The sequence below is a fragment of the Lissotriton vulgaris genome, chromosome 6 (genome assembly GCF_964263255.1).
Source record: "Lissotriton vulgaris chromosome 6, aLisVul1.2, whole genome shotgun sequence".
Taxonomy (NCBI): domain Eukaryota; kingdom Metazoa; phylum Chordata; class Amphibia; order Caudata; family Salamandridae; genus Lissotriton; species Lissotriton vulgaris.
The window spans coordinates 1,636,617,172-1,636,644,432 of NC_141694.1; the positions used below are offsets into that span (position 1 = coordinate 1,636,617,172).

Sequence of the window (27,261 nt, forward strand, 5' to 3'; positions counted from 1 at the left end):
AACATCAATGCATCAATTTGAGTAATGGTAGAGGTTGTTCTGAAAAGAGGTTAAACAAGAGAGAGTCTTAGAGCTTTGTTCTAGGGGGCTTCGGTTTATATGTCACACGGTGACTCTCTTTATATCAGTTATATATATTGCTGGAAAGCATACACACCAGAAGATAATTGAAGGTCCACTTTACAGGGGAAGAGCAGAAGGACGCCTCTTGAACCCCATGTTAAGAGGAAGCAAACCACAATCACAATAATGCCTCAATGTATGCATATCCCATTGGCTCCATGGAATAAATGTAAGTATTACAACGTGAAATAATAATTTTTCAGAGAATAATACTACCAAGAATTATTCCTAGGTGTTTATGCACCTATATCCTCAGTGCATAGTAATTCTATATGACAAAGTCTTGTTTTAGTATTCTGCCATGCTCGTGAAGCACTTGGCAGCAGACGAGAACTGAATGACGTACTTTCATGCGTCCCAAGCAGGTCCGGTCCAGGCACAACCAGCGTGATGCCAATGAACACGGAGTGAGTCACGAGCACGTTGGTGCAAGTGCACCCTAATCGGACAGGAAAAACAGGGAAGGGCAGCTTGCAGAGCGCGTTGCACGGTTGAATTATCAGCAGTGCATTTCATCCCCGGGGCTCCTTAAATACAGTCCTCCTCTTCCAGATCAATGACGCTTATTCCCAGGCAAATTCAGTTGCTTCCGCTTTGCCTCATGGGAATTGTAGTTTCTGCTCAATTCCTTCCTTCGTCGGGTGTTGGACGCCAACTGCTGTGAACAAAGGAAGTTTGGTCTCTTTCATGGGGGCACCCATTACAGTCCACCACCCCACTAGCAGGGACAACGCCTCTCTATACCGGGTTAGATAGGTTTCGGGGTCAGAAAATGCGCCTTGTGAGGAGACTTGGGACGTGTGCACTACATTGATGAGGGCGTGTGTAACACCTACACACTTCTTCCATGAAGGTGCATCGGAAGGAGAAAACACCCCTCGTTAGAAGCAGGCATCCCCCCTTCAATATTCTCATCCCTACAAAATACATAAGGCCTCCCTCTCTGTGATGGAGAACCTGCTGGCCAAGTCACATTGCACACAGCACGGGTTAATGCTGTGCGCTGGGATGATACATTTTATCAACAACAATCTAATGTGCTTGAGGTTATTCACGCTATGGGCCTACTCTGCATGAGATAGCTGACTTCCTTAAAGGACTCTCTCAGGTGATTGACTGGGACTTCTGTGCCTTGGATAATGTTGCAATATGTTATCAAGACATGGCAAAGGTGCACCAAAAACATCTTTGAATGTTTAGGGAAGTGAGTGTCCATGAAGATGACAGAGGCAAAAGATGCCAATGTCAATCTTCACAGCCAACACATGTAGGAGATTTTACAGAGACATAGAATGAGTTGTTGCAATGATTTGTAAGTTTGAAATAGGGGTGGAAATAGATTGCATTTGGAGCTTAAGAATGCCTTAGATGGAGTATATGGAGCAATCTGTATTAATAAGTAGACTGGGGCTAGCCTGGGCAAAAATTTAAATGAAAGGTAAGCAGTTTTGAAAATAATCTGTGCCTTAAGCTGGAGATAATGCAGGCCCTTTGAAGCATCGGAGATCTGATCTCTTTTGCCAAACCCATGCATACATAATTTAGGGGTGTTCTGCGGTGAAGCAATGTAAGAGTGTAGTAGGATGGACTTCCTATGGAATGTTAATCAAGACAGGAGGTTATGGCTGCTCCAACCACAATTGTCTTGTGGTGAAAGGAAAGGTATGGAAGTATGTTTTTTGCCCAGGCAAAAAGTTGTAAAAACATACTAACGTGTTGACTTCTGCTTCATGGGCCATTTGGCATCAAATATAAATGCACATTATTTATTTTACTCCTCTGCCAACCCCACCTCCACCACTTCTACCTCCATCATCTCCAACTCAACCACCACTAGCTAACCAGCCCACAAGTACAGTCTCAAGTAAAATAGTAAAGTGGCGAGAAAACTCATAAAATAACTGCTTATCATACTATCACTATCCTTAACTCAATCACTATATGCATTTTTCTGATAAAAATATGGACACTTTTTTAATCACAAATCTGTGTCAAACCTTCACATGTATACATTTTTTACTGATAAAAATCTGGATACTTTTTGGATCAAAACCTGTGTCAAACCTTCACCTGTGTAGAATGTATGATGTAATATTCACTACCCAGGAAAACATTATGCACGCTTTATTCTCTGCTGTCCTTCAACTTGTAATGCATGTCAAAGCTGCATTCTGAAATGGATCAAACCCTCTAAGTAGCTAATCATTTTCTTTGGCTGACATACAATGCATTATACAGTAAAGCAATTGCTTTAGTTGTACATTTCTGTGTGTGCATGTGTGTGTGTGTGTGTGTGTGTGTGAGTGTGTGTGTATGTGTAAGAAAAAAACATAAGAAATACGTTTTGAGTGAATGAAAGTCTGTCTTCAGGCATGGGTCAAATTGAACGAACATGAAGTTTTTTTATCATAAGGGAAAATGCTAACTAGGGGGGGGGTTGGGCGAGAAACAAAAACACCACACAAAACGTTCAGGGAAACAGGTTTTATTGAAAATGGAAAATGAAAAGTCCATTGTACATAAATAGTCCCAAAAAGAGAGTCCACTGTCCCAAATTATAATAAAATTATACCCCCGGACCCAAGGTGTGTCAGAAAAATGTTCCTGGCTTGGGGGTAAACATTTCTGGCCATCTTCACGCTTGGTGTTCAGAACAATGTTCTAATCCTCCTCAGACACAGACGTCAAATTGCTGATCATGTCAGATACAGACACTCATTGGAAGAATGAAACAGAGGGGTGGCAGGGGTAGCAGGGATCACAGATAAACTGGGAGACAGGACAACAGGAGGTTGGCAGGGTGGCAGTGGCAGAGGACCTCTAAAAACGTCTATCAAGGAGGTCAAGAGGTTTTATAAAGTTAAAGATGCTGCCAGAGCACACCAACTAAGTCCTGGATGTCTAAGAAATCACTCCCTGAACCTCTCTGATGTGTCTCAAGATCTCCTTGAAAGCATCCAAGGACACATATGTAGGGGAAGGGATTGGGCTGCGCAATAAGTGTGTGGATAGTTGGGGCAGACATGCCCCATGATTCTCGTTCTCCTTGGTGGGTACTGGGAGGAGGACGTGAAGCATTGGCAGGAGGTGCAGCTGGATGCACTGATGGAATGGGGATCTCAGGAGATAAGAAGGGGCTGGGTGAAGGGCCAGATTGCATGGGGGTCTGAGACTCCACAGGTTGGTCTAGTTCAAGGCCAGGAGGTGACAGAAGATCTTCCTTTTCCTGGCAGGTGGTCACCAGATTCCCTCACTGCCCCCAGCCCCCAGTTGACTGTTCAGCCTCTGCTAGAACTCAAAGTCTCTAGAAAACCAATCGTGTTAGTTGCTGGGTGGATGCACTGCACTGTCCTTGCTGGTGTCGATTCCTTCCGCCTCCTTGATGGTAGTGCCAAACGGTTGTGTCCATCTCTAAGCCAAGTTTCTATGTTCTCTCCTGATCCTGCTTTGATCTTCCAAGTTCAGCCAAGTCAGCTGTAAAGAATGTGAAAACAGAGATTTTTTTATTTTTTATTCATTGGGTCAGTAATGCATCTCTACATAATTAGCTAAGAGGAAGAAATGTTCCAATTCAAGAAGTGCTGAATTGTGGAGTCTTGAACAAACGCATCATTATTCTTGGCTTTCATACTCAAATGTTGGTAATGTTAAGTAAAATGGAAAATTCTCAAAAAAGTAATCTATCTCAGCTCCTTTCTGGGGAGTTTCGGGGTGACCTGTCAAACGGTGTCCAATAAAAAAAGGGGGGTCCAAACTTATTTTTCGCCTGGTGGAGTCTGGCTAGTGCCTTAAATGTTTAGCAGCAGACATTATTTCTTCAACCAGTTTCGTATGTTGCAGGCATTTTGTGAGAATTTTGAATGCATGATAGCCACTTGTGTAATGCCAGCAGGTGATATTTACGAAAATGTGTTAAATACCACTTATTTGCGATCTCACCCCTCCCCTGCATCACTATTCACCTATCGTACCTGTGGCAGAGCACCGCCTGTATCCAATGAGCTGTGATGACCGTGCTTGCTGCACCTCTACATCTCACTGATAAAAAGCACAAGCCTCCCATGCATTTTATTCTCATCATGTCTGGCCTGTTTCTTGAACTGCCATGACATTTTCATTAAGAATGCACTGAGCTGCCTGCTGCAGCCCATAAAGGATGCTCTTTGTTCCAAGCTAGGATGCTGCTAAGCGACAGGACGCGGCCTAGTGTTTTTTTAATCAGGCTAATTGAATCTGCATGTGCAGCGGGCTCGGCGCTCGCCCACCACTTTCCCAAGGGTGGTGATAATGGATCTTCGACTAGAGCAGAACCTCCAGTCGCCATTACTTGGCACAGAACAGGCCTCAGAAATTCCCAGCGCCTCTTATCGAGGGCATTTCCTGCAGTGTAGTCGTTTGCCATAGGGAGCCTGTCCTGCTGGAGACAGTATCACATTTATTCAGAGGCAGCACATGAATGTATCTGAAAACGCAGAAAAGAACCTCTTCGCCCATCGAAAATGGCGCACTGAAGCTGAGAAACAGTCCCACGCCTACGTGAAACTATTTCTGGCACCTCATAATTAATGCAATCTGCGCAGTCACTCTCTTGCATATCCGAGCTGAACATTTGCACGGAAAAACAACACACTTACTAAAAATTAAGAATGCACCGCTGGCTGATGCTGCTGTCAGTCTCGTGAGCAATCTGGACAGTGAGTGGGTAGAGTCACTCAAAAGGCTCAGCACTGCCCAGAGGCCAAGAGGTGGCCCTGGTACAGCTGGTAGCCACCTGCGCCTCGTGGAACTCTCTCATTTTCACACCTTCTGTTTCTTTGGAATTGAATTTCCATTTATTTTTATTTTTTTGCAAATTTGGTACCCCTCTTAACTGTTGTCATCCTAGTCAACCGCGTAGTTCACCTGTAGGAGCGACCTACCTGTACAAAGACACAATGATCTTTTAAAGGTCATTACAATGAGTACTAATCAACTGGATAATGGTAACCTGTTTTTTCGGTCGAGCATACGAGATCTCTTGTATATACTTTAGTATATACTTATATGTGTATGTACTTTGTGGGCTCTGGAGATCAGCCCTAGGGACTTTTTTCTGTTCCGCTGACTCTATTTAACTGTCTTGATAGAAAACGACCAGCAGAGGTCAGTAAAATAAAAGAATTGCTTTCTGCTGAGGACTTCCTTTTTTTTTCTTTTTCTGTCAACTGCCTCTGTTTAACTTTTTTGATAGAAAATGACCAGCAGAGTTCAGTACAATACCAGAATCACTTTAACATTCTCTAGGTTCCAGTTCATAGACATTGTGCTCCACGAGCACCCGTAGACAATAATATTTTTTTTAAATCTTGTATTTTCAGTGATATAACCACTGAAGGCCCTGCTTTTTTATTAAAAACAGAGCTTTGGACTATATATTTCCTGCTGAAAGGCAATATTTCTCTCCATGTGTTCACATGCCTGGCGTGTCCCGCAGTTTGGTGCTTACTTTCCCTCCATGTTAAAGAACAGTAGATGTTTCAGCACCCAGGCCAATGTGCTCCACAGCTAAATATATATATAAGGTCCCAAAGGCGAGACCGAATGCATTGCAAATTACTTGTTTTACATGGCGCTTCATGACAGAATTTTGCTATCTCTAAGTTCTGTAAATAACAGCCGAAATAAGTGCTCAGTGCAACGGCATCCATTTAAACAAACTTGCACTGGGGGGATGCTGATTTGCTTTGACAAGATTCAAAATTTTTACCTGCATGTCAGAGCAGATGTCAGTAGAATACGTTTAACACACTGACTCTTCTAACCTGCTCTATAATAGTACCTAATAATGCATTTATATGATTTTTTGCTTCCCTATAGTTATAGAGCTATATTCAAAGTTTAATTATGCATTTCCATTTGGGATGTGAGATATGTAAAACAGAGAATAAATCCAAAAGTATTTCCACTATATTTAGTAGTACAATTGCAGTCTTAAAAGAACAATATGAGCTCCTTTACACTATTGAGTAAGGTTTAGCAGCACTGGGGGCTCATTTACAAGCCCCTCGCGCCACCGGCACGTCACTTTTTCTTATATTAAAAGTGATGCACTGGCGGCGCAAACAGCTTGTAAATAAGCCCCCAAGGGGTGTCTTAAGCCTGGTGAAATCGACTTATTTGAATAAGTGTGATTGGAAAAAGAAACCTGAAAAGTGGATATCACCAGATATGTTGAAAATGAGATAGAGTAGTGATAGCTGATGTTGTTTGAATGCCCATTTTACAAGATTTTCCTTAAATGTAATACTTGTATGTACACTTCCTGCAGGCTGGCTCGGCCTTTCAACTCGCCAGTACCACAGAGATCGGTAAAGGGTTTCTCCAGATGTGAGCAAAAGGCCCTCCAACAGAGTTGGGTCAGTCTCTCCCAAACGTTGTGGCCACATTTGTGCTGCTCCATCATTTAGCTAACTTACTGAATAATGGATAAGATGGTCATTTAAAAAAAAATCTATTTCCACTAGTAATCGAATAAGATAGGTCAGTAGGTTATCCACGTAGTCAGAGCTACCATCTTCTGGTGGCCATTTAGAGGTGGCATCCTATCTGGTCCTTTTTAGGTCTCGCCTGTCGATGCGCATGCGCATTGAGCAAGGCGAGAGTATTGGGACTTATCTACTCTTTATCCACACTGCAAGGAATCGTGGCGATTCCTTGCAGTGCCCGTGACTTTTAAGCTCAATGCGCATGCGCATTGAGCTTAAAAGCGCGTGCACGTCCGTCTATGTTTACCCGCTCCGCCCCCTCCCCGCCGTCTCGCATTTCCCCCTGCCGCATCAAAGGCTTTCACGGCCGGCCGGCCATGCTTTCAGTTTCACGACCGGCCGGCCGTGTCAATTACATTACAAAGCCCGCTCTCCCTGCTCCGCCCCCTGCTCCGGCCAACATTGGCTGCCACTAAATATACACACCCCAGATACAACACTGCACACAGGAACACGTGCAGCAGCCACACAGGAACACATGCAGCAGCCACGATACAAGAAGACTTTGTACATGCATTGAAGTATTTCATCTCTGCGCAGAAACGAAAGCCGACATCTTTGTGCAGTACACCAGCAAATCCAAACATTGGCTGCCACTAAATATACACACCCCAGATACAACACTGCACACAGGAACACGTGCAGCAGCCACACAGGAACACATGCAGCAGCCACGATACAAGAAGACTTTGTACGTGCATTGAAGTATTTCATCTCTGCGCAGAAACGAAAGCCGACATCTTTGTGCAGTACACCAGCAAATCCAACAGGAGGCAGCAGCGTCATCGGGTATGCTATCAGCGATTCACAATAGACGATATTACAATAGTGAGAAGGCAAAGTACACTTCCTTACTTCCTAGAAACCACAATCCCACAAACGGCCATATGCCAATGAACAGACAAGTGGAGGGAAATAAACATCTTCCCTTGACATCCAGGAAGTAACTACCATGAAAACGGTGTTGTTCAAACAAGCCTTTGACCATAACCCTGCCCTGCACCCACAAACAAGGCAACTAAACATGCAAACAGCAATGCAATAAAACACAGACAATATAGAAGCGCCGGAATACTTTAATTGGCATGGAAAGGGGCTGCAACGGGGTTCAGCTTACTTTGAGACCCGTACGAGTATCTCTAGGCCTGATTCGAACGTCTGAAAGCCCCCTCTCCCAACTCTAAATACACCATCCCTGGTGAAACTGCACACAAATGCCTAGACCCACTCACCGACCGTCCGTCTTGTTTTACCCGCTCCGCCCCCTCCCCTTCCCGCCGTGTCGCATTTCTCCTCCCCCCTCCCCTCTCCTCCGTCCGTCTTGTTTCTTTAATTTAACCCGCTCCGCCCCCTCCCCTTCCCGCCGTGTCGCATTTCTCCTCCCCCCTCCCCTCTCTTCCCTCAGTCTCGTTTGTTTAATTTAACCCGCTCCGCCCCCTCCCCTTCCCGCCGCCTCTCCCTACCCGTCTAAATGTATTAGCTATTTTTTGATATTTCTGGCAGCACACTAGAATACATTTTTTTTTAGCAGGAATAACACATAGTAAGAAAATGCTACCGCAAACACTTTCAACAACGTTGTTGCCGTTTTTACACTTTCAACAACGTTGTTGCCGTTTTTATTGTGTCATATTGCAGTGCCAAGAATGTCTCATAAACCTTTTCCGTGAGTTACTTATTTATTTTAAAAAAAAATCAAAAGCTGAAAAGATATTCAACCTCATAAGGCTCCAACTTCATTCATATTTTTCTCATTTGCTTTTATACGACTAAATCATCACCATGTCGTGCCACATATACCTCACCCACACAGTATCACTCTGTACCCAAATAACCATTGTACAGTTTTTTCAATTGTTTTTATTGACGTACTGGCCGGAAGTACTGGCTTCCCAGTTTACATCAAAGGTGGTTAGGAAATGCTGGGTGCAGACATTGCAGGTAAAGAAAAATAACATTTAACACAACTAAAAAATGTAATAAGCTAATAAGATTTAAATAAGATTTAAAAAAATACCTCACTGACACGTTGCATATATAAGGAAGTTCTGACACTGCCATATGACACAACAAACAAAACTTGAACAATGTTGCTGCAAAATGTTGCAGTAGCGTGTTTTTACCACAATGAATTTGGAGTTGCTCCAAAAAAATCTATGTTGCAATGTGTTCCCAGAGCTGCTCATAAATAGCTAATATATTTGGTCTGCCTGTGAAAACATTGCATGTACAGAAGAAGAATGAATATTATGTTCATGACATAGGGGCTTCTAACTTCATTTCTGGCTCTCACGCTGTCCATTGCAGCTAGACTTTTGTTTACTCTACAAACTGCACATTTCCAGTTACCGATGTGTAACGACCTTGGCCCGTATTACATAATGGGTTCACTGTTCCACTTTGCGCCACGGCACACCTTTAATCAGGCACACCAGGAACAAACAGGAACAATGCACCCTATTAGAAGGAATGCGCTGCTTTTGCTCTGCCGGTGTTTGAGCACACGCATTCTGGGATGAATGTATTACATACATGGGGGGCTTATGTGCAAGCCTCTTGCGCCGCCGGTTCGTCACCTTTCCACACATTACAAGAGACCCACCGGCAGCGCAAGGGGCTTCTAAATAAGCCCCATAATACCTTGGCCTCGTGCGCTTGTAAACTCACTTCGCACCATTTAAGCTGCATGGGACGTCCGAGCGTTAGTGGCCTGGGGAGTTTGGTGGCAAACATACATCACCCTCAACCCCTCACCCTCAACCCCTCACTCACCCTCACTCTCACTCACCCTCACTCAGCCTCAACTACTCACCCTCACCCACCCTCAACACCTCACTCACCCTCACCCTCACTCACCCTCACCCTCCCTCACCCTCACCCTCACTCACCCTCACCCTCCCTCACCCTCAACCTCACTCACCCTCACTCACCCTCAACCCCTCACCCTCAACCCCTCACTCACCCTCACTCTCACCCTCACTCAGCCTCAACTACTCCCCCTCACCCTCACTCACCCAAAACCCCTCACCCTCAACACCTCACCCTCACCCTCAACACCTCACTCACCCTCACCCTCAACACCTCACCCTCACCCTCACTCACCCTCACTCACCCTCACTCTCACTCACCCTCAACCCCTCACCCTCAACCCCTCACTCACCCTCACTCTCACTCACCCTCACTCAGCCTCAACTACTCCCCCTCACCCTCACTCACCCTCAACACCTCACTCACCCTCACCCTCACCCTCCCTCACCCTCAACACCTCACTCACCCTCACCCTCACTCACCCTCACTCTCACTCACCCTCAACCCCTCACCCTCAACCCCTCACCCACCCTCACCCACCCTCACTCACCCTCACTCACCCTCACTCACCCTCACTCACTCACCCACCCTCACACAGTGCAATAGGTCTCGGAGCATTTGAGTTAGAGCTTTTAGAATTGTTTATGGCTTTTTTTATTTGTAATTCTTTAGCATTGGCTACAGGAAACAAAAATGCTAAAGATTTACAAAAAATACCCATAAACAATTCTAAAAGCACTAACTCTAATGCTGCGAGACCTATTGCATTTCCAATGCTTGTTAATACTTGGATGCCAAAAGGCCCCAGCATGGATCCAGAGCACCTCTGCCTGACTGGTTGTTTCCGCTACTAGTGACCCCTAAGGCTGAAGACCCTGATTAACGAAGAATGGGCACACAGTGAGTTGTGTGAACTGTGCCTTTCATCTTCTAACCCAACTCAACGAGCGTTCATCCCACCACAAGCTGTGTCCTTACACACAATGTCCTTCCACTTACACTATGCCTCTTGTCCGCCAAATGCACTATACACACTTCCTGCCTCCCAAAATACAAGTGGCCCATGGAAGCAGGATTCAGCTGCTCCAGGGCTAACTGTATGGCATTCCAGGGAGAGGAAGCTCAGTCTAAGCTTTTGCCATTACTTTTTTCAACTGTCTTTTCTTTATGCGACTAGTTTTGTGCTTCTTTCTAACTGGAACCCTGGGCATATCACCCCCATCTTCTGGAACGAATTGTAGATGTCTTGGTTTTGTCTTTGAAACCACAAAATGCCTTTGTTCATGGTCCCATGTCTCTTGCAAATAGTATGAGGAATCTAATATTCATAACTATATTGACAAACCTTAATGGATGCTATCTATTTAAATCCTGGCACCCTGCCAGAAGTGGACAAATAACAAGTAAGTACAAAAAATCGACAGAAGGTGGACTTGTCTGGAAAGAGAGAACTACTTGGCATTTTTTTTCTACATAAATATTTATCACTTATAAAAGGTAAAATACAATGTCGCTGTAATTTTTGACCAGTTATTTGCCCCCTTTTTTTGATCTAGGTTAAGTGTTTTCCAATAAGAATAGGCGCAAAACTGCACTAATTTCATCATGGGAAACATCAACAGTATATCTACCCATATTTTATGTAGGTGCATGTGAGTGATAGTTTGTGAAAAATACACTCGAAAGAATTGGGGACAATATAAAAATAGAGGAAAGTATAGCAAGTAGTAAAGTATTACACAATAATAATACCTTGTGTATGGAATTTGGCAGTATTGAAAATATACACACGAATTAGATACATTGTTCAGGGCGCTGCTATTTATTTGATTTACTCTAAATTGTGCAAATCTTTCGTTTTGCCAACTTTATATACTGTATTAACAGTGACATTTTATTTGCTGGTGTTTATTAGAGGCAACATATTTTGCACACCTATATTTTTCAGAAGAGGCTGTGTCGCAAAGACGGCTTTGTTGGGCGGTGGGGGTGGATGGACTTAGCACATCTGTATGACAACGTACAGACCATTCAAACGGAGTCCATGCTGTCTTTGTAAATGGCTTATCTGATTATAAACAGCTGCACTAACAGTCGTAGAATGGCTTCCTGGAGGACATGTTTTTTTGTGATGGCTTTCGAATGAAAGCATGAAGCTACTTCACATAGCCACAGAAGGGATTTTTACCTCATGTGGAATTCTATTCATGGAAAATGTTAAGCACATGAATGGATTCTTCCCGCCTACGTGACGGCATCCCATCGAAAATGTGAAATAACTCATTCGATCAATGATTTGAAGTTCTGCATTCCATAGGCTTTTAAGGAGTATGCTGAAAAACATCAATCTTCTTAACTATGACAGCGCTATTCAGTGATGCTTATTTAATAAGGCATGAGCTAAACCAAAATAGAACACGCCTCACATATTGTCTTCAATCTTTGCTGGTCACAACAATATGGTAATAACGAGCCAAAAGTGTTGTGGAAGAAACACAGTGATGCTCACACAAACAGATGACAATATTATCGTGTTTAAATGTATATGATACAGCAGTGTGGAAATTATGCTCTGTGTGGATGTCAGGGATCCCACAAGTTGGGCTACCAAAATATAATTGTTGGAATATGGTACCAACCATTAGATCTATCAATAAAAATGTCTACTCCGTATATGGAGCAGTCAACCTTGAATCTGGGGCACTGGGTTCGAGTCTCGGTAATGACGCTGAACATCCTGTGATTCTGGACAAATCACTTAGGGCCAGATGTAGGAAGCCTAATACCGGTCGGTAACGGCCGCAATTACTGAATTTCGGCCGTTACCGACCGGTATTAGGCTTTTCTGATGTAGGCGCCTGATCTAAAGATTCGGTAATTTACCGAATTGGTAATTTGAAGAATCGGTAAGTTACCGAATTCTTAAATACCGATTTGGTAAATTACCGAATCCCTAATGTAGGGAGCACTTAAATGAGTACTTTTCCCATGTTAAGATTTGTTATTTACCACCAACTACAAGTTGGTGGTAAATAACGAAAACCCCCAAAAAAGCAATTTCATGCAAATTGTTTCAGTGCCATGTGAAAGACATACAGGCCCTTAGGGCATGTATCTGTGTCACATGTGCACCCATACACAATTGAGGGGTGCAACAGGGTGTCAAAGTGACACCCTGCCACCCTTCAATGTTTTCCCCCTTTTACTGAATCTTTATTTACCGATTCGGTAAATCCCATTCATTCTTATGGGCCTCCAGGCCCATAGGAATGAATGGGGAATATTGAATCGGTAAATACCGAATCTTAATGATTTGGTAATACTTACCGAATTTTTTCCTCCATAGCATTTACCGATTCTAAAATACCAAATCGGTAAAATTAGGTATTTTAGAATCGGTAAATGTCCCTTAGCTACATCTGGCCCCAAATCTCTCCTGTGCCTAACAAAAAATGAATGTGTCCTCATGTAATGCAACTGGTGCTATGTAAAGCGCTCTGATACCCGATTCGGGTCAAGTTTGCGCTATATAAAACTCTGTAAAAAAAAAAAAAAAAAAATAAGGAAATAATATTTATGTCAGACAACATCTCAGTATACTACATTCTGGTATATCACCATGCACAAAATCAAAATTGTTTGTGCATGCTGGAGGCTGTCTGAAGATTTGTTGTGATAACACTTGGGTATGAGAAGTGGGAATTTTTATATGCTATATCCTCCCAAATAAAGAATCAAAGCCCAGGTGGTTTTGGTAAGTGAGTCACAAAGGGGTGGCCCCACATATGAGCAAAGGAGGAGTGCTAGTTCCTAATTCTCGAGATACAGATCCACTACAGTGCTACTCACATGCCAGCCTGTTCCTTTACTAATCTATCCTTGGCCACATGAAGCTAACAAAGAACAAATGGAAAGATTGAAGCACAATCACCCACAGGAAAAATTATACATTCATGTCAAACCACTAGTTATACACAATTTTAATTCTGATGAGCCTGAATGGAACACAAACACACTGAATTAAACAATACAACCAACTATCCAAGAAAACATTCAAATCTTTGTACCGATTCAGAACTCCAGAGGTGACCAGTGACTAGTGCTGATGATCTATTGTTCCACTGACTTCCACATTTGATGGCAGTAGTCGTGTACTGTTGTCAGTGAATAGGGTACATAGACACTGGTGTTGTATTACTCTATCCTTTATTTCGGAGAGTCCTGACTGGTGTTGGTTCTTCTACATCAGGCCCTGCTTATCTCCACCCATGTTGGCCCTGCTGTGCCCTGCGCATGAATATCCTTTGTTCTCCTTGCCTCCTGTGTTTACCCATCCCTACAGCATTCTCATAGTTTATCTGACATCATTGTAGTACGAGTAGCCTCATACAATTATACTGACTAATTTATCATGGGCAATAGGAATATTCTTCCTTATGGTTGAGGAATAGAGGATGCAGTTTTATTGCGCAGAAACACTTTCCATACTGAATTTGGTTAAGGATTGGGAAACTGAGCTTAGATCACCAACTACATGCAGCCAGGGCAACAATGCCCATGTCAAGGTACGTTATGTTGTGCACTTTTTTCAGGGGACCAGTTGTAAGGCATCCTGTGTCTTTTAGGTCAGCCAGTACCAATGCATCTGCCCACTTCTGCGGTGTCGCAAGAACAGACACCATGATACACAACATATGACAAACTAGTTCTATACCGTCCATGGGGCACTTTAATGTATACTTGGGCACTTCAGCAACTTCATTCCACCGAACATCTCTATCAGACCGCCTTATCTGTCACTCCAGAATGGACAAGCAATGATGCTAGGGTGCACATCATTCAAGTGTATGCTGATTTCTCCCATGAAATACATGATGGCTAATATTTCAGACAGTAAGTAATTGCATCACAGCTGCATGCTGGAGAATACAGAGACAAATGGCTGCTTGGTGGCCGTTAGTACGAAAATGTGAAGATATATACGTGTGAATTGTGCTTAATGCTACACATGAAGCATACACACTACTTAACGTGCACATACTCTAACCCATGTTCAGTTGGATTGACAGCTGCATATTTTATGATACATCCATGCTTGTAACACAGGGAATTGTCTGCCCTCTCTCTCAATATCTTTTAGCTCCCTTCTGCCCTGCTTCATTACATAAATACAGATACAACAGAACAACAGAACTCACATACAATTGCATAGGATCATTGAGTAGACATTCAAGTTCTTGAAAACATAAGTTAGATTTTTGTATAGTGATGATGCAGTGCTAATATAGTCAGCAGACCTTATGTAAAATTGCCTTCCCTCTTCTGTTTTGCAAAATATCATATTGCGTCAGCCCTTACACATTGGCATCCATTGTGGGCTCAATGAAACACAATAGCTCCAAACTGTGGCAGCACAATGGAATCAGGGCACATGCATCATCAGTTCCCTAACTCTGAGATGGTTAATGGATTGTCTCTTTTAACCATTTAGGCAATCCTGAAATGCTTATACCATCAGATAACTGCATAACACAGCACATTCCCTTGTCACACTTATTTGTGTGCTACATAGCACAGGACAACAAACTGTTTTAGCACATGAAATAGCTCTAGAATAATACAGAATATTTTTTAACCACTTTTATTTAGCATCACTCTATTCATTAACAAGGCCAGCAAATCAAGCACGAACGTGAATGCATAGTGGGCGAATATAACCGGATTAAATATCAAACCTGACTTTTAACAGCATCAGATTACATTCTGGGATTTTAAATCACATACAAATAAAGGCAAAAGTAAAATTACAAGATCAATATTACAATATATTATTGGCCAAAAGGCCTGTAGTCGCCGGATATATTATACAGGAAAAGGGGCACCTGCCATCAATATCAATAGGTAATCCTGTCCTGCTGATAAATTCCCTTGTTGTCTTACTGTATTCATCTACCACCCTCAGAAGTGCAGACTACAAGAACCAGACAGCAATGCGACAAAAGGTATTGGGTTAGATGATAATGAGATAATGTATGTTTGGGTTCAGCATTCAAATCATCATGCATGCCCAATTGTGCATTTGATGTAAATTAAGTCTGGTAATGTCTGAGCTGTATAGGCTCCAGGGTTCGAAGAGGTGTTGCTGTGCCTTTCTTAGGTGTGTGTTAGGACTGTGGTGGTAACTCCATGGTGTGTTGAGAGACTCCCGGTTGGAATTGCTTTGCTTTGGGCGATGACTGGAGCAGTTACTGGACATTGCTGTTTTTCCCCACGGAAGTATGTTTATGCTGTGAGGTGGTGGTAGTCATTGCTGTGTTTTCAGTGATTTGTGTGCTGTGTTGAGTTTCTCTTGTCGGTCCTTGCTGGAAAACAATCTGACCTTGCCCGTATTGTTTCTCCGCAACCAATGTTGTGTCTAATACCTGCACTCTCCTTTTTAACACTGTATGCTATCAGTGCTAGGACTTTTTCATTGCAAGTGGAACTTTCACTGTCAAAAATGTTTGTGGTGGGACATTTAATCAGAACCTCCACTTAAATTCATCCATGTTATTTGAGCAGAAATGTGTGTAGCATAAACCCCTACATTGCAGAGTATGCCAACAACCCAGCAACACAATCTACTTTCATTCTGCAGTTCTTTTCCATATCTGGATTCTGAAAATGGTGGGAGGTGAACTCTAGGGCCCCACAAACCATCTTTGAAGAGGTTTGGAATTGTTGGTGATTGGACTTCTGAAACTATTATCTGGTATTGCTGAGCTTTTTAATGAATAAGGGATACACCAGATATCATGGCAAAACCCGACTGGGTAGCACTGTAGGTATGTACAACTGCTAGGTCATGAGGACTGCAAGCACCGGGATGACCTCGGCTGCTGGATCTCAGCACGACCCATGACATACTCTGGAAGCTGACTCAGCAGAAGAATACAATGTCGCCATAGCTTCCCCCCTCCAAAGATATGCGCTAGTGGTGACCGCTGTGGCAACCAGGCCCAGCTTGCTGAGAAAGAACTGCCAACCTGTGTATGTAGTCAATGTAACATGTATCTCAGGATAGTCAAATATGGAGTGTTTGACCACTCTTTTGGATCTTGCTCAGTCGCCAAACCAGCCTCATCATTCCAATAACCCCACTGGGTACCACCCCATTGCACTCTTTCTCACATCCTTTCCTCAAATGAAATCGTTTGCATACATGACCCTATCCACGTGATAGCTCTGAAAACATCCTCCTTGGTAAGTTGACTGCCAGAGAAGTACGCCATACCAGGGGGTTTTAGTTTCTTCAGGTCTGGATTGAGTAGCTCACCAGTTCGTGGTTAGACATTTGCATTCTGGCACTTGTAATCCTACATTTATGATGAAAGAAACAAACTCCAAGTAACAGCAAAATCAGAATTACGGAAAACATGGTGAAGCCTGAGAGTTCTGTCAATCCTCTTATGTGACATTAACATTGCATTTCGTTCTGTGACAGAGGTGGCTCGCATTATGACTAACGAACAAGTGATTTGGTAACTGGAAGATATGATCAATCACAGTTTTCAGATATATCAACTATGAGCACTTACTTGTGTGCTCTGAGAGACAGACCAACTATTGAATGGCCAGGTGAATGGATGCATACAATACAAATTTGCTTCATATGATAAACATGCATCATTCATTCTGCCCTAAAGTTAGAGGGAGACTGACATACATGTCTCTCTCAGTCACCAATAATCTGGAGCTCTTCAGCTCCAGGAGAAAATCTGCACAGGGAAAGCAGACTTTGCTCTAAGGACATCCATCCTGATGTCAATGAGGGTCAGCAAGAGGCTAAGGGCTTGATGTACAAAGTGATTTAGCGGTCGCATACCCTGAACTACATGGTTTGCACGTAATAAATCACATTTTCTGATGTACTGACTCCATTTTGTGGTTCATAAAATGGTCTCCAAATCCCAAAATGGGTGAAGAAGTCCATAGTGAATCATTACTCAGGGGCATGTTAGGGCATTCCTTCCAAATAGTGAGTCTTTAAAGTATGTTACTGACACTCAAGTGTGGGTGGTAACTGACTCACATTGGGAAAGAAGTCCCTTTGGACACCTTGCCCTTTGCCATTCAGTGTGGCAGCTTTAGGAGGCACCACTGCATGTTCTCAGTGAACTTTTCCATGACTGAAAAGTGTTTCCTTTTATAGCAGCCCGTGTTCCTTAAAGAATACTCGGCTACTTTTTTTCTTTTTAAAGGTTTCTGTTGTGGAATGCAATGACAGGGCTATTGACCTGCTGTCCCTTGCAGGTTACAATGACTGTGATTAGATGGCTAACCATAACTGGCATAATTTAATGGTTTTAGAGTACAAATTGTTCAGTCTTGTAGGACACAAACGGATAATGAAGTGGGGAAAATATGGTAGGACAGCTTTGAGTTCTACACAACAAAATTAAAGAAAAAATTGGTGGAGAAGTGTGGCTCACTGGTTAGAGCAGGCAGACCCTGAAGCAGAGGTCAGACCCGGAACCAGGGTTCAATTCCCGACGCGGCAGGGTCTTGAGCTCAAATGTCCATGGACTCGATAATTCTCGCTTCGGTGCCTGACCTAATCTTGGGTTCACACTCTGCAACTCTGGGCATTAAGCTTGCTTAATCTCCACTACGGCCCCCTGCGGCGGGATGCCTGGCTTTCACCTTGGGGATGCCCTGTAGGGGCTATCTCACAGGGAAAAGCCAGGATGGGTTCCCAAGGCAAGTGCGGAGATACCCTTTCGGGGGTCGATTCTGGCGCTATATAAGAAACATAATAATAATAAAAGAGATCTGCGATGTAAGGAGAGAGACATTTTAGAACAGAGCCAGTAATAACTAGGTTATTAATGGGGATAGCTGGGTAAGGTGGTCAACAGTGTTAAAGGAGATTGGGGATGGATGAAAGTTAATGACCGGAGACAATAAAGCTGTCTCAAAGGGAGAGTATGGCTTCCTTTTGGTAATGGCCACAGATAACCAATAGAAGGCGGCTGTATAAAATTGTAAATGAGAAAAAATGGTAAGTTGTAAAAAAAAATAGGAGTTTCATTGTCTTTGTGAAGAATGGAAACCGGGATATTGGGCAGCACTAGGGGAATAGGCATTTGGAGGCGTTTTTGACACAGTTAACCAGCAACAAAACTAGGGAAAAAAATACCCGTTCACAATTTCCTAGAAAAAGTAAACTTTTATTAGGACTGGGGGCAAAATACCGAATCAGTATTTTTACTGATTCAGTAACTTTTAGATGTAGGTGGGACTCTTCTGAGTCCCAAAGGCCTTTCAGATTCGGTATTTTACCACCCAATCCAATTGGGTGGTAAAATACTGAATCCAGGTGTGCATGCACATGTGTGCATGCACAGCTATGCCATGTGACAGACAGACATGTCCTTAGGGCATGTCTGTGTGCCACATGTCACACGTGCCTGAATCCAGGGTGCTAGAGGGTGTCAAAGTGACACCCCCTGCACCCTTGCTGGAATCGGTATTTATCGAATCGGTAAATACCGATTCGGTAATGCCCATTGATTCCTATGGGCTTCAATGCCCATAGGAATCAATGGGCATTACCGAATCGGTATTTACAGAATCAGTAAATACCGAATCTTAACGATTCGGTATTTTCCGATTCTGTAATACCTACATCCCCACCCCACTCTATTTTACCACTTCTTAAATACCGAATCGGTAAAATTCGGTATTTAAGAAGTGGTAAAATAAAATTACCTACATCTAGGCCTAGAACTCTAATCAAACAAACAAAGAGTTTATTTTAACCAATTAGTCCTTAAACACATAAAACACATCCATAAATATAACTCTATGTTCCATGGCCAATATGTTAGGTATAATGTTATTTTCTTATTATTAGGTATGCTTTGTCGTATTAAAATTTTTCAACGTATTGATTTGCGGCTAAAGATAAGGCGTTATGCTATGTTTTTTACTGTGAGCTAGGCGCATCGAAGGGTGCCTTAAGGCGCAGGCTACGACGTTGCCGTGTTAAAAGGAAATAGCCAGTTTTTGACTTCCTTGTATTTTTCCAGTTATGACAACTAAACACTTCAGTCCTAACAATGCCAACAAAAGCAAGGAAGGAAAACCAGAGTTCACAGCACATTATAGAAAATCAGAGTTAAAATAAATAACGTGGATAAACAAAGAAAACGCCCATGACCTAAACGTTCCACATGGAATACACATGAGGCACGAACAGATGTGTTTTTTTGAAAGGGACTTCAAAAAGGGGACACTTTTACGGTAATTTTTGTAATCGTTGAAACCGGTTTTTCTTTTCAATACGAAACTGAATACGTTTGGATGTAAAGTCTTTTCGCCTGACACGTTTCTGTTTTTCATTAGCAGTGCTTGTCACTGAAATGAATACCTTGCTGAGTTTCGATTTTCTAGGATCTGTGGTTGAAACCCGAGCCGCGCGCGCTCGGAGCTCCCAGTCAGATGTTTGTGCTAGGGACGTGGATGTTCTTCATTAGGTAATGACTGCAGGCCATGAGGAATGCATTACAAATTGAAACGCTGATTGATGAATTGCCTGTGGTTAGCGTTTTTACAGAAACATGGAATTTGAAATCATTTTCACGTCAGCGAGGCACTGATTTAACATTTAATTCTATTCACTTTAATCTGTCCGTTTTCTCACAATCACACCTTTTTTTCCCCACAAACGCGGCCCTTCCCTGACGACCACAGCATGGATATATTCTGTATCCTGCATCCCCAAACTTCTGTCCCATTCTATTCCAAGTGAATAATCGGATATGCAGGTATGAAATATCAGGAGTCGTAGGTATGACGCAGCACGCCGTATAAAACATAACCTAACATGGGAGTGTGTGTATTTGAGGCTAAGGACCTGTCTTAGAGTAGGGGGTAATGGGACCTCTGCCCAGGGGTGTAACGAATGTCCCTGCAGCCCCAAGGGGTGCAGGAGAACCCCTAGCTCTTTAAGGGGCTCTCAACCCTTCAGGGAGCCCCATTCAGGTCAAGTTCAATGTATATCTGGGAGATAATGGGAGACTCGGGGTCCCTCTTTATATTCTATAGGGGGGCACCATCATTTCACGTTACTCCACTGCCTCTGCCAAAATCTTTGTGATTCCTGCTGCCCCAGAACTTGCTTTCCACTGAACTACTATTCTGAGAGTGCCAGAAAGCAGAAGTCCTGCTGATGGAGCCGTCTCTCTCCTCTCCCCTCGGGCATGTTCAAATGTTTAAATCCACCAGTTGCAGGATCACTCAACAAAGACATTGATCACATTCATAAAACACTAGTGTTTCCAAGGCCTGGCACTGAGGAACATTGCTATTTACCATCATATCGGTACTTTATGGCTCTCTGTTAGGTGCAGGGGTCCATTAACATGTGCGCGACTCTTGTATGGATTTCAGGGCATAGCTCATATTCAAAAGTCGCAGAAGATAGTTGAAAATCGACTGATTTTAGGGAAAAACTGCTCCCGTGAGATATTTTCTGCTCCTATAAGACATTTTGCGCCTCCACCTGTTTCCCACAGAACAAATTCACACAGGCCTGGTGTTGATCAGTGTACTGCACATGAGTATGAATGTATACTACCAGAATATTGGGTTTTAAATATCATTCTACCAAACTAGGGTAGCCAGAATACAAATTACCAAAATATAAGGAGGTGACTTATATGCAGGTTAGTATAGATTTGCTGTACTTAATTACAATTATATGTACATTATTGATAAATGTATCTTAAAGGTTGTAGATGTGGAGTTGTGTCAAAAGTTGTGGCCATAGGTCACGTGCAGCCAGAATTGGCCTCCTCTTGGGCACAGGATCTGGACATGTACTGTGTATGCCCTTGGTTTTAGCATAGCGGTACAAAAGGGGAGGTTGATGGATGGAGCATCTGAACCAATCAAACACTCACACCCAGTCAACAGATCTGGGTTTAATCCATCACCGTTCTTTAGCCCACTCTGCCACCCCAGTTCAGAAATGGCCATATGCAAATCAGTCTGACCCTGTGCCTCATGGGAACAGTCCAGCCCGAACTGCCAAGCCATGCCTTCCCTGGACCGGAAACAAGCTTCCTAGGACCGATTTCTGGCATTTCAGCGGTCTTCAGCCAGGCTTGCTTGAATCCAGTGGCAAAGTGAGCAAGGGACTCACGTCTGAGCATACCCTGCCAACTTATGGCGAACAAAGCGGTACAAAAGGGGGTGGTGATGGACGGAGCATCTGAACCAATCAAACACTCATACCCAGTCAACAGATCTGGGTTTAATCCATCACCGTTCTTTAGCCCACTCTGCCACCCCAGTTCAGAAATGGCCATATGCAAATCAGTCTGACCCTGTGCCTCATGGGAACAGTCTAGCCCGAACTGCCAAAGCCATGTCTTCCCTGGACCGGAAACAAGCACAGGGTCAGACTGATTTGCATATGGCCATTTCTGAACTGGAGTGGCAGAGTGGGCTAAAGAACGGTGATGGGTTATACCCAGATCTGTTGACTGGGTGTGAGTGTTTGATTGGTCCAGATGCTCCGTCCATCACCACCCCCTTTTGTACCGCTTTGTTCGCCATAAGTTGGCAGGGTATGCTCAGACATGAGTCCCTTGCTCACTTTGAAACTGGATTCAAGCAAGCCTGGCTGAAGACGGCTGAAATGCCAGAAACCGGTCCCAGCATGCTTGTTTCCGGTCCAGGGAAGACATGGCTTTGGCAGTTCGGGCTGGACTGTTCCCATGAGGCACAGGGTCAGACTGATTTGGATATGGCCATGTCTGAACTGGGGTGGCGGAGTGAGCTAAAGAATGGTGATGGATGAAACCCAGAGCAGTTGACTGGGGGTGAGTGTTTGATTTGCTCAAACCCTCCGTCCATCATCCCCTTTTGTATCGCTTGGTTTTAGCATGGCACAGTATGGAGGGGTCAGCTTTGACCAGTGGGAATGTATTGTAGCGGGAATTCCGTTCTCCTACAGAACTGTGCATAGAGACCTGGAACCTCTGTGAATTAGGATGGCCCAAAACTCACCTCAGTACCCAAAATCCCCTTACCGATCTAGCTACAGTGTCTCATTGGTCATAACAAACTCCCTATGGTTAGACAGACCAGAAAATGAACTTAGATTACCTCAGGTATAGTGGAACACATGAACACTCTTTTGTTATATAATCATTGCAAACCAGAACGTGGAGTAAATGAGGACACGTGCATATTTGAAATATTTATTTACTAATGCAGGGTTCTCAAATGCAGTATCTTGTACAATACTAGCAAACATATTATGAACAACAAAGTTATCAGCATAGTCATTCGTCCATAAAAGGCGAATGGTGACAGCATACTCAGATGCTGAAATGAATAGGAATTAACAACACCAAATTCTCACCCTCCCTATTTAGCATAGTATTTTATATCTATGAAGGTCTCATTTGGGTTTTAGCAGGGCGGGCCCATACCTCAAAATCTCAGTGGCAGAGGATCACATCATCTTCCACCAGCTCTCTGCATGCGAAGCACCATCAAGTGTGTTACGTGTGTGTTCAGCACAACAATATAAAACCCGCTTAGAGCCAGATTGTGGCAGCAGCATATGTGTTATGTCTATAGAAGTGCGAAGATCAGACCTCACAACAACATTGTGTCGAGTTATCCTTGGAGCTTTCAGCACTGATTGTGCAGACAGTGTACTGAGCAAAACTGATATCAGAGCAATAACATGTTATCTCTCAAGTAAATCACGAAGCTCTTCTGGGTTGAAAGCTAAAACAACAATTATGTGTCATGTGCAAAATGAAGCAGAAAGGAAAAATGGCGTTTAAACATTTAATAAGCTCATGCTAACTTAACAGAGTATATAGAAAAGAATTAGCTATATGACACCCCCCAAATGATCCGCGCACGGACAAAATCAAGGCAAGGTAAGACCAGAACAGGGGCAGAACATGAAAGCAAAGTTCAATAATAATGAGCTAAGAAAATCTTAAAAAGCATACATGATGGCCTATAGTGGGCAAATGAAATGGTCTAAACTTTTCAAAACAAGGCCCCTACAGTGTAAGTCAATAGGCCCGGGGCGTATAAAAAGAACTGATCGTAAGAAAAAGGCCCCTTCAAAAATACAAACGGGTACGTGCCCAAATAATAAAAAAGTCTCCAAGGCATCTCAGGATAGGACTGTATACGCAAAATATGCAGCAACAGCCTCCAACATAAAATCACTGTCATCATCCGAAAACAGTACAGCCATCCAATTAAGCAGCGGAAAAGAACATACGTGCTCTGGATCCTCTAGCATCATCAGAGGACAACTCGGTGGGTTTTCGAGAATGCTCTGTGCCAAGAACTCATGCGCCTCTGCGAGTATGTCCCAATGACCCATTAGTCCATGCATCACTGCCAAGGCCATAATCCTTTCGCCAGAACAAACCAACTCGTGAGCAACTACGGGGCTCATCAGATGATTAAAATCGACGTCAGGAGACACCGTCAAGCAGAGAAACAAATCAAGGGCCCATTCGAAATCGCAGCTCAGGCAATGAAACACAGGCTGGACACATGTGAAAGAGGAAAATCGAAACGATAATCCAAATGCCGTGCTTAAAGTCGCAAGCGGCAGGGTGCCATAGTAATCAAGCATCCGGTTGCGAAACAGCAGTAGGAGGGGCTCTGCGGCTTCTAACGCAGGATGGGCATCCATGTTTAATAAAACAAAATATCACCAAAACGCCTGCAGCTAATGCCAGCAAAACCGGGAAGCCACCAAACAGATTTGAAAATATAGAATGAAAAAAGCCAGGGATGACTCCAAATATTTTCTCGAATGAAGTCACGAGACCACTACTAACTAATTTAAAAAAGTGAGCCAGGCCAGAAGTGGAGGAGGCATTAAAGATTTGATGAACCAGCTCGCTGAAATGTAACGGCAAATCAGTATTCAAAAGCGCCTGCACCTCTGTGCGCGTGTTAGCTATGTGAAGGACGAATGTTTCTCGGGCCGAACTCAGGGCCACTTCTTTTTGAGACAAAAGGGCTCTTACTCTACTCATACCATTGAACTCTGCTTTCAAGGTTGGGATGCGCAGCCAGATGGAAACAGCTGAATTCCCATGCGTAGGGGGATATAGAACGTTTTTGCAACAGACGACACGTTCTGAAACAGTTACCACATAAGCGACACCTTTAATTAAACCACAACACTCTTCGTTATTCAACAGTAAATAACTACCATTTGCCAGTACTGTGAATGTGGGAACAATTGCAGGAACCGGAGTTCCTTTTAAAAAACAGGCCAAATTAGGCCGGTCCTGATTACAGGAACCATGTAACTGGATGTGCCTGCATATCAATGAATGGTCAGGAGACTCCGTGCATTCTTCCCCATTAAGATACACTTCTTTCTCTTCTTTCAGGCATCTATAAGTGAACGGAAGAGACCATGCCATGTGGAGGAATGAGCTCCCTAATGGTTCATATCTCCCTATCGCAATGTAACGCATACAATTAGTAAACTTGTACAAGGCAAAAGGTAACGTGATCAATCCGTGGATAAGCCACGTTGCAGCAGTGGTCTCAGCTACAGAGAACAGTAAAGACTCTAACCTCTCAATGTGTAACATGGAAAAGGACGCTTCACGCATAGAAAGCATGCGCTGTTTGTCAGTCAAATTAAATGGGGCAAAGAGGTAGGACATGTTCATGTAACTCCAAGGTACTCTACCAGCCTTAAGCGTCTGCAGGGTCCATGCAAATTGCATATTAGAACGCAATTGATTTTGACCATGGTATAATACAGACACTTCATCACGTACAATGTCAACAACAGAAGATACAATATTATTTAACGTATAAATGCGGGAAGAAAGCATGTTAATACTGTTATCGACAACTGCAAGCACCTTTTCTAAATTAGCTTGGTCAATTGCCCTTAGGCGCTTAGCCGCCTCAACCTGTGAAGTTTTCCAGATTTCATTGTAAATCGCATAAATCCATCTTTTAGATCTACCACTAGCCGGGCCCTTTTTGAAATCATTTAAATCCACATCATCAGTCAGCTTGGATAGATGTAATTTAACAGCAGCTAATGTACAATGTTGTAGCCAATTCTGACATAATTTGCCAACTGAGTAAGTTGTAACAGTATGGTCAGTATCAAAACGTGGATCAGGCCTGACTTGTGTAAAACCTTCAGTTAAACCCAAAAAGCGACGTTGGCAAGAATCAGAGCTTCTGTGCCACATCAGCCAACCTTTCGGATCCAAACTGGATACATTAAAGGATGAATTGTGCATTAATGTTTGCAATTCTCGAGTGGAAAACTGTGTGAAATTATTCCAACCGGAATATTCTTCCAAATCAGGAATAGAAGGGGTATTTAACTTTTTTGAAGTGGCCAATCCAAAGCATGTTGTCCGGAAAATGGTAGAATTCAAAAACAACATATGATTTGGGATGAGACATGCACGGTGCAAAGCCTCAGTGCCTTGTACCTGCCAACTTTTAGAACCCCAAACCGATTTAAGGTCAATGGTTTCCTTCCATAGCTCGTAGCCCTCTACAGCTAATTTGTCTAGAAAGGACTTTGAATACAACAATTTAGTATCAGTGAGTCTAACCTTGGACATGGACGGTTGTGTCATCTTAAAATAAAAGGACTCAGGACTTGATTGATTAAAGTCGGTAAAAAAGTGTACTTTTTCAAAAATGTACTGGAGCTGCCTTGTAATGGTACTGATATAGAAAAACAATGGTCCTGAACCTATTGATTGTGATGATTAACTTAATCAATTCTTAATCAATACTTTATATGTAGAGCAACCCTACCCAGTCTGCTCTATAATACTCAAGTTGCTTAGTATCATGAAATAAACCTACACCACGGTTAAAGAAAAATACTTTTTGTTTTTATTTTTAACTTGTTTTCTCATTTTGTTAGTAGTTCATTTTATACACAATATATCATTTCAAAAATAGATAAAAACAGGATGGTTGCCCAAAGAAGAGCGTGCAAAGAAGAAGTGTGATCAGAAGTGTGAAACAAGTGAACAGAAAGGAAAATTCACAGTAGTGGACAGAAATTATTCACATTATTTAACTGGCAATATCAGACATATAATTTGCCATATTGAGTACCTGGCCAAACCTTTTTTCAAGCGTTATTACAATCAAAGCGTTATTACACACAAGCATATGAATCTAAGGTTTTTTTTTTACACTATATACAAAAGTGTTGAATAATTGGTCCAAGGTTATATGATAATAGCGTCGACGTTTCGACTCGTCTTATACCCAAACAGTGATTTGAACCTGGGGATTGCGAGTCTTCATTAGGACTGGAAAAACAGACGGGGGCAACCAAGGGATAATGTTAACCCCTTCAAAAATGAGAGAGCAATAGGAGGTGGTCCAAAGTTACAACTTCCCATCAAATATCCTTAATGTTAAATTCCTCTCCTCACTCATGTTGGGAGGGCAATACTTCATATATGCATCATGGCGAATCGATACCTTGGTATAATTGTCTTTTTTTCAAAATCTGGTATGAGGTGCTCCTGTTGATAAAATCAGGTAGCTTCTTTAGGTGATTACGATGCACATAGGTGGACAGGTCTTGATTTTTTTATGGGCTCCTACTCGTGGAATCGGGTAGCTTATTTCCAATATCCTGCCTGAGAAACAGGCCTTGATTTAATATGGGCTCCTACTCGTGAATTTGAGTGGCTTATTGCCGATAGTTCTGCCCGTGTAAACAGCCAAGCCTCAAAGTGTACAAGGACGCCGC

At 42.9% G+C, this 27,261-nt stretch overlaps 1 protein-coding gene across 1 annotated transcript; it reads right to left on the reverse strand.

The window, feature by feature from the left end:
• Positions 1-24,112: 24,112 nt before the first annotated feature.
• On the reverse strand, positions 24,113-25,237 carry LOC147709237 (uncharacterized). Its single transcript, XM_086925903.1, has one exon. The coding sequence runs from the start codon at positions 25,235-25,237 to the stop codon at positions 24,113-24,115; it is 1,125 nt and encodes a 374-aa protein (XP_086782029.1).
• Positions 25,238-27,261: the final 2,024 nt, after the last annotated feature.